Below are 7,546 nucleotides of genomic sequence, written 5' to 3' on the forward strand. Positions count from 1 at the left end.
CGGGGGACGGAGCTGTCCCGTCCCCCGGGAGGTCGAGTGTACCGGGTCGAGGGCCGCTCCGGAGAGAAGGCGGCGGCCCAAGCTAGCCCCTGTAGACGGCGTTGTTTTTCACTCCATGGCGTCGAAGGCCGCGGGAATGGTAGCAGACCCGGGCCTGCGGCGGGGCGTGCACATGGCCGGGCGCTCCGGCTGTCGCGGAACCGTGGGTTCTTGGGTCTAGGAGGAAGGGTCTCCGGCGCTGTCAGTCACCGCCTGGGTGTCGGCACTAACCCCTCGCCCTCCCCCACTCCCTTCTCCTCCCCCTCTCCCTTCCCCACCTTTCTGTGGACTGCGAGACTCAACAAGTGACTTGCTGAGCAAACCCAGCTTAAGGGAGTCCTTCTTAGGAAGACGGCGGCCAAATGCGGCGGAAAAGGGCTCCGGCGCTGCATGCCCTTTCCCACGGACATCTCTTTTGCAGAGCTGGCTCCGGGGACTGGTGCTGCTTTAAATACAGGGATAGTTTCTATCGCGGCCCGTGGCCTACGTTATTTCTTCACTGTCCATTGCCCGGGGTGCTTGCCTCATAATTTACAAGCACTAACTTAAAAAATCGTTATGCGTTGCATTGCGATGAGATTAATTAGAAGTCAAGTAGGGTCTGTCCAGGAGTTGGTTACTTACTAGAACTTGATATAAAAGGAAGGCGATACAGTGAAGTTTAAGGAGCCGGTGAGTGGAATAGAAATTAAATTGCACTGAAATGGCGCAGTCAAATTCGAGAGGCTAGCCACATGTGACTTTTGAGCATGTGAAATGCTGGCTAGTCGAATTGAGATGTGTTGTGGGTGTTAAATACGCTGGACTTTGACGTTTGAGTAGTAAAAGCAACGCAAAATATCTGGTGAGTAATTCTTTATGTTGACAATGTATCGAAATGATGGTATTTGGGCATATATTGTTAAATAAAATATGCATACAGTTTCACCTTTTTCTTCTTTTTTAATGAAGTTTCTGGTCTATTTAAAATTACGCATGTAGCCACATTTCTGTTGGGCAGCTGTGCTCTAGAAGGTCATGAGGGAAGATAACTGAGAACAGGCCACAGCTGTAGGGGACGGTCCTGTGAGTAGGATGTTTGCCTTTCTGTAAGACTGATTCCAGTACAAATAATAGGCTATCATGGTGATTTGCTTCTTCCTGCTGGAAAAGGAATGCTTGGCACACTTGTATTCTCCCTCCTTCCCCTCCAGTTTAATGGTTAGTGTATTTCCTGCAGTGGGCTTAATGTTGGGATTCTCTGAGCAGCATTAAGAAGACTTAGGTAAATGATTCCCTGTTGACCACATTTGCTTTTCAAATTACTGTCACCCTAATTTTAATTGGTATAGAGTCAGAAAGGCAGATAGGTCATCAGTAGTCATCTAACTGTATATCAGTGAATTTTCTCAGTGAATTTTCCCACTAAATCTCAAATCCTGTTTTTTTTGTAGAGACAGGGTCTCGCTATGTTGCCCAGGCTGGTCTTGAGCTCCTTGCCTTAAGTGATCCTCCTGCTTTGGCCTCCCAAAGTGCTAGAATAACAGGCATGAGCCACCACGCCTTTCCTCAAATCTTTTGTTATAGACTGGCCAGATGCATTAAAGGGACAGCACAGGACACGTGGCACTTGATTTCCAGATTGCTTGAGTTGATACCATTTTTCATTACTTTGATCTGGGCTTCCTAAAAGGCCAACTAAAGCTTTGGTTAACTTAGATGCAAATAAAATATCCTCCAAGGATTGCTCAAAGTGATTGATGTAACTTGAGTACGTATTGTTTCTTTCGGATGTTTATCTCAAATTATCTGGGCATTTGCTGCAGCTTTGCCGTTAAAAACAAAAACAAAAAAACGAAATAATTATTTTTCAGGTTATAGATATTTTGACAAAACTGCTATTTTGAGCTGTTAGCAGACACATAAACAACCCTTTCTTTCATAGCTGAGAATTTGAAATTGGAAAATATTTAACATGTAGGAATTGTTTATTTGCTTCCTGGCCTATAGGGCAGAGCCAGGTTGTTTTTCAGAGATGTTGCTGTGTCTGTTCTACCTACTTGGCTTTCTTACTGACCAAGGCAGCTTGAGAACATTTTTTTTTGTCATTTGGAACATTTTGATAGTGAACATTTTGTGCCTTCTTATAGGGAAAAAAGTGTTTTTGTTATAAAGCCAGGATATGTGCCGTCAGGTTATAGTGTTTGCTTTTCCCCTTTAGATTTTCTTTAATCACACTGCAATCACTTGGAGGTAAGCTAGCAGTTGTGAAATGCATAATGTTCGCCTTGATGTTATACTTCAGCAGTGTATGTAATCCTTTATTCTGACGACTGTTTCTACTTGCAGGAAAAGAGGGCATTGACTTGTCAGGGTGACCTGAGGCGGGAGGTCCTGGTGACTTGGGGAGCTTCTTAGATCTTTGAGGGCTTTTGGGATTCTGAGATGGAGCAGCTGGGGCTGGGATTGGCTAGGGTGAACCAGCCTGCATGTGTGTCTGTATCTTGGGAGCAAGCTTTGGCCACGGAGACGGATGGGGCCTGGACCTCCCAGTGCTAGTCAGCGCCAAACCCTGAATGGATGAGATGCAGGCTTTGGTGGGAGCCAGCTGTGGAGATCATCTATCTTCCTGAGTACTTGCAAGTCAATTAAATCATTCTCAGTTCCTGTGCCTGCCAACCTCACGGGAATGTCCAGTGGGTGAGGTGGTTTGTGTTTTGGTCTTCCAGGTGGTTTTTGCATGTTTCTGGAATGAGGATTGACTACAGGTTGGAGTAGACACTGACCGGTTGCTGTGCTTCTGTCTCCACAGAGAGCCGAGCTTAGCTCCCTGGCACCATGTGTGGCATCTGGGCCCTCTTTGGCAGTGATGACTGCCTCTCGGTGCAGTGTCTGAGTGCCATGAAGATTGCGCACAGGGGTCCAGATGCCTTTCGCTTTGAGAACGTCAATGGCTACACCAATTGCTGCTTTGGATTTCACCGGTTGGCTGTGGTGGACCAGCTGTTTGGGATGCAGCCAATCCGAGTGAAGAAATACCCATACTTGTGGCTCTGCTACAATGGTGAAATCTACAACCACACAAAGGTGAGGACAAGGAGGCCAGAAGATGTCTGGGTGGGCTGAAACTTCAGAGCTTGTTTGTTAGGATAATATTATGTGTTCTGTGTAATGTATTTTATTTTGCAAAGCTCTTTCTGTGTTCTTTTCCTCATTTGCTCTGGGCACATATGCAGACAGGGCACTGGGGTACAGAGAGGTGACTTAGTCACAAAGGGGATAAAAATGGAGTTGACAGCCAGGCGCAGTGGCTCACGCCTGTAATGCCAGCTCTTTGGGAGTCTGAGGTGAGAGGATTGCCTGAGTCCAGGGATTTGAGACCAGCCTGGGCAACTTGGCAAGACCTCGTTTCTATAATAAATAAAAACATAATTAGCTGGATATGGTGGTGTGCACCTGTAGTTTCAGCTACTTGGAAGGCTGAGGCGGAAGGATCGCTGAGCTCAACAGGTTGAGACTGTGGTAGCCATAAGCGTGCCACTGCACTCCAGCCTGGGTGACAGAGGGAGACTCCTACTCAACAACAAAAAAAGTGGGGATTACTATTCGGTTTCCTTGACTCTTAGAATGCCCCCCCTTATGAATTTAAATGTATTAGAGCCTGTGGTAGGCATGGGGGTACATCGTGGTGAATGAGAATTCTGTACTCTGCTGCAGCTTAGTCTTTTAGGGGACAGTATAAAACTATGGTGCATACATTAGGCATTCTAAGGAATAAACATGGATCCGATGCACGTAGGAGACCCACGTATAGCCAGGGTGGTCTGAGAAGGCCTCTGGAGGAAGTGACATTCAAACTGAGACCTACTGGGCAAGGATCAACTCACGGGGCTGGGAAGAGCATTTCATGCAGAGGGAGCGGTATGTAGAAGCCCTAAGGTGGGAGCAACCCCGCGACTATGAGAGCATGAAGGGGAGTGGGCAGGGTAGGCCTGGGAAGGCAAGCAGGACCAGGGCAGGCTGGGTTTTGTAGCCATGGTAAGGGGTTGGGACATGAGTCTGAAAATGCAGTAGCAGTTGAGGATTTTAAGACAGGGAGAGAGTTTTCTAGTTGGGGGATGGTTGTAATTATAACTTTTATATAATACTGCTCCTGGGGTTTTTGTTGAGATTGTATATTTCATTTCATCAGAGCCAAAGGGAGAAAGAGTTAGCAACATTCCAATTGGAACTGTTTTCTAATCTACTGAAAACGAGCTGATAGAAAGGGATAGAAATTCTGACCCTGGGAAGCTGAGTTTGATAAGAACCTTCCAGTCTGGGATTGTTTGGCTAGTGTTCCATAAGAAAGGTTTTTTTATTTAAAAAATTTTTTATTTTTTGAGTTGGAGTCTTAACTGTTGCCCAGGCTTAACTCCACTGCAACCTCGACCTGTTGGGGTCAGGTGATCCTTTCGCCTCAGCCTTCCAAGTAGCTGGAACCACAGGCGCTCGCCACCGTGCCCAGCTAATTTTTCCTGATTTATTGTAGAGTTGAGGTCTTGTCAAGTTGCCCAGGCTGGTCTTGAATCCCTGGGCTCAGGCAGTCTTCTTGCCTCGGCCTCCCAAAGTGCTGGAATGACAGGTGTGATCCACTGCCTGGCCTAGAAAGGTTTTAGTCTACCATTTGCAAGCAATTTTTTTGTCACCCTCCTCAACTTTTCATTGTGGAAAAATGTCAAACATTCAGAAAAGGGCAGAGCAGTGAGTACTGAGGTTGAATAGTCATTCATGTTTTGCCATATTTGCTTAATCTGTCTACACACTCATATACATACACATTCACATATTCACTTCTTGGCTAAATCATTCGAGAGTATGGTGCAGAGTCTATGAAACTTTACCCCTAAATCTGTAAACGTCTCCTAAGAATGAGCACATTCTACCTAATACCAGTGCCCTTATTAAACCTGAGAATCTACCCAGTGTCCGGTTCATATTTAAATTTCTCCAAGTGTCCCAAGAATCTCTGTCTTTTTTTTTTTGTTTGTTTGAGTTGGAGTCACACTGTTGCCCAGGCTGAAGTACAGTGGTGTGACATGGCTCACCACAGCCTCCAACTCCTGGACTGCGGGCACGTACCACCATGCCCAGCTAACGTTTTGATATTTTGTAGAGTCAACGTCCCACTGTGTTGCCCAGGTTGGTTTTGAATTCCCTGGCTCAAGCTATCTTCTCGCCTTGGCTGGGATTACAGGTGTGAGCCACCGTGCTTGGCCTGAAAATCTGAAATTTGAAATGCTCCAAAATCTGAAACTTTTTGGGTGCTGACATGATGCCACATGTTGAAAATTCCACAGCTGACTTCATGTGTCAGATCACAGTCAAAATACAGTCACACAGCACAGTGTGTTCAACATTCCCAAGGGAAAAAAAGACCCTCCCAGTCCCCTTCTACTGTGATGTGTCTTTTCTGCACATGCCCAGATCATGTCCCCACATGAGACCACAGCCCATGTGAGTACTCGCTGTGCATTTTTGCTTATTCTGTGCTCTGTGGTGTAAAGATGTGTTGAAGATGTCAGAAAGACCTGAAGATACTCCTGTGGGTGGCAGTGATGAGGACAAGAGGAAGTATAATGTTTACAACACAGAAAAGTCCAGCTGTTGGAAAAACTGGACATGGTGTGGGGTGGGTCAATGGGGGGAATGTGGTGGTGGGCTTTTGGGAGGACTGGAGAAAGCATGATGATTTATAAACTCAAAGAGATGCTTCTGAGATCGAACCCCTGTGGAGGAGGCAGGTGACTGAAGGAAACATTGAAAGAGCCATCAAACGGAACTCCTCCACGACCCAAGGGGACCCGCTTTCTGGTCCCCCCACTGCCTCTGATCACCTGAAAAGGTAAAAAGTTCTACAACCTTTTAGTGAGAACACGGCATTGTAGAAGTCTGAGAACCTGCCACTGGTGTGGCTGTAGTCTGGCAGCTGCTACAGGTATTCTGGTGAGACCATCGTGTGCCTACTTAGCTGGAACATAACATTTTTTCGCTGTATTAATGGTAGTCCTGGTTTTTACTGATGTGTGAATAAGTGTAAGAAAACAGTTGCTCATTGGTAACATGTAAATTCGGTAAAGCCAGGAATGATGGTGAGGCCACATAGCTACAGATGTCCCTCGGGGTCGTTGACGTAGGGACATCTTTGCTTTCCGATGGTTCAGGGTATGCAAACTTTCTTTCATGCACAAATTTTGTTAAAATATTATATAAAATCACCTTCAGTCTGTGTGTTAACGGCTCATATGAAACATAAATGAATTTCATGCATAGACTTGGGTCCCATCCCCAAAATATCTCCTTGTATATATGCAAATATTCCAAAATCCAAACAAATGCGAAATCTGAACTGTTTTCATCCCCAAGCATTTCAGATGAGGGATACTCAACCTGTAGATATGCAAATATATGTGTATTACATGCATAGTATATGTATGCTATGCCTTTCCATCCCTCACTATGGTACTGTTCTGCTTCATTGCCACTGTATTCTACTGAGAGTGCCAAAAACATGCATTTACATTTTAAGAGATGTTACCTATAAGTTGCTTTTAGTTTGCTCTAATCAGAAGGGTTTAGACTCTGATGGTCACCACTTTGAGCACCTATTGTAATTGCAGAAGTCAAACATTTTGCATATTCATCTTTTGTTATCATTTAGATTCAAGTATTACAATTTTAATATAGGTTTTTTCCTTTCTTACTTTTTTTGACACTCTGTATTTATCAGAATGCAACTAAAATTTTCACAGTTTTAGCTTCATTTGAAATAGAATGTTCAGAATTGTGAGTTGAAACACGTTATAGTTTGATAATGCTACAGTTCTTCTAAATCACCAAAGTGCTTGACATGATTATAGAGCACAGGAATATTGAAGCAACTTTGCAATAAAAGCTATGCATAAGACTCTGACATTTTACTTTGCGATTGCTTCCTTAAGCTGCAACAGCATTTTGGGTTTGAGTATCAGACTAGAGTGGACGGCGAGATCATCCTTCATCTTTATGACAAAGGCGGAATCGAGCAAACGGTCAGCATGCTGGACGGTGTGTTTGCATTTATTTTGCTGGACACTGCCAGTAAGAAGGTGTTCCTGGGCAGAGACACGTATGGAGTCAGGCCTCTGTTTAGGGCCATGACCGAAGATGGATTTTTAGCTGTGTGCTCAGAGGCTAAAGGTAATGAGAGGCTTCTTCTATAGATTTTTATTATTGTCCTTGTTTTGTGTTTTCTTCTAGAGCAGAGTTGAAAATCCTACAGGAGCAAGTCACAAGTTTACAAATGACTAAGTAAGGCATGGAGCCTTAGCTTTGTGCTTTTTTTAAAAAAACAAAAAAACAAGAAAACCAGGACTTGTGCTCTCCTTTTCAAAGCTTATATTCTGCACCTAAGGATGAGTCTCTGGTTCAGTCACGTATTTTTTTGTTGTGGTAATTTCTCTGCATCTAGCTTGAGCGTATGTGTATTTTTTTTTTTTTTTTTTTTTTT

General features: G+C 44.5%; 1 protein-coding gene across 5 annotated transcripts in view; it reads left to right on the plus strand.

The window, feature by feature from the left end:
• Window positions 1-53: 53 nt before the first annotated feature.
• Window positions 54-7,546, plus strand: part of ASNS (asparagine synthetase (glutamine-hydrolyzing)) — a 23,333-nt gene continuing 15,840 nt past the window's right edge. The window contains exons 1-4 of one of the 5 annotated variants that reach the window (XM_021713195.1): window positions 54-91; window positions 2,240-2,271; window positions 2,831-3,105; window positions 6,999-7,236. In XM_021713195.1, the coding sequence (XP_021568870.1) occupies window positions 2,857-3,105; window positions 6,999-7,236 (487 nt within the window). In that variant the 5' untranslated portion in view covers window positions 54-91; window positions 2,240-2,271; window positions 2,831-2,856. Of the gene's footprint in view, window positions 92-642; window positions 884-2,223; window positions 2,272-2,830; window positions 3,106-6,998; window positions 7,237-7,546 lie in introns of those variants that run through there. The other 4 variants (XM_021713196.1, XM_008059713.2, XM_021713197.1 and 1 more) reach the window with 4 other exon arrangements.

Source organism: Carlito syrichta, unplaced genomic scaffold (genome assembly GCF_000164805.1).
Source record: "Carlito syrichta isolate Samal-C Ts95f unplaced genomic scaffold, Tarsius_syrichta-2.0.1 Scaffold304336, whole genome shotgun sequence".
Lineage (NCBI taxonomy): Eukaryota > Metazoa > Chordata > Mammalia > Primates > Tarsiidae > Carlito > Carlito syrichta.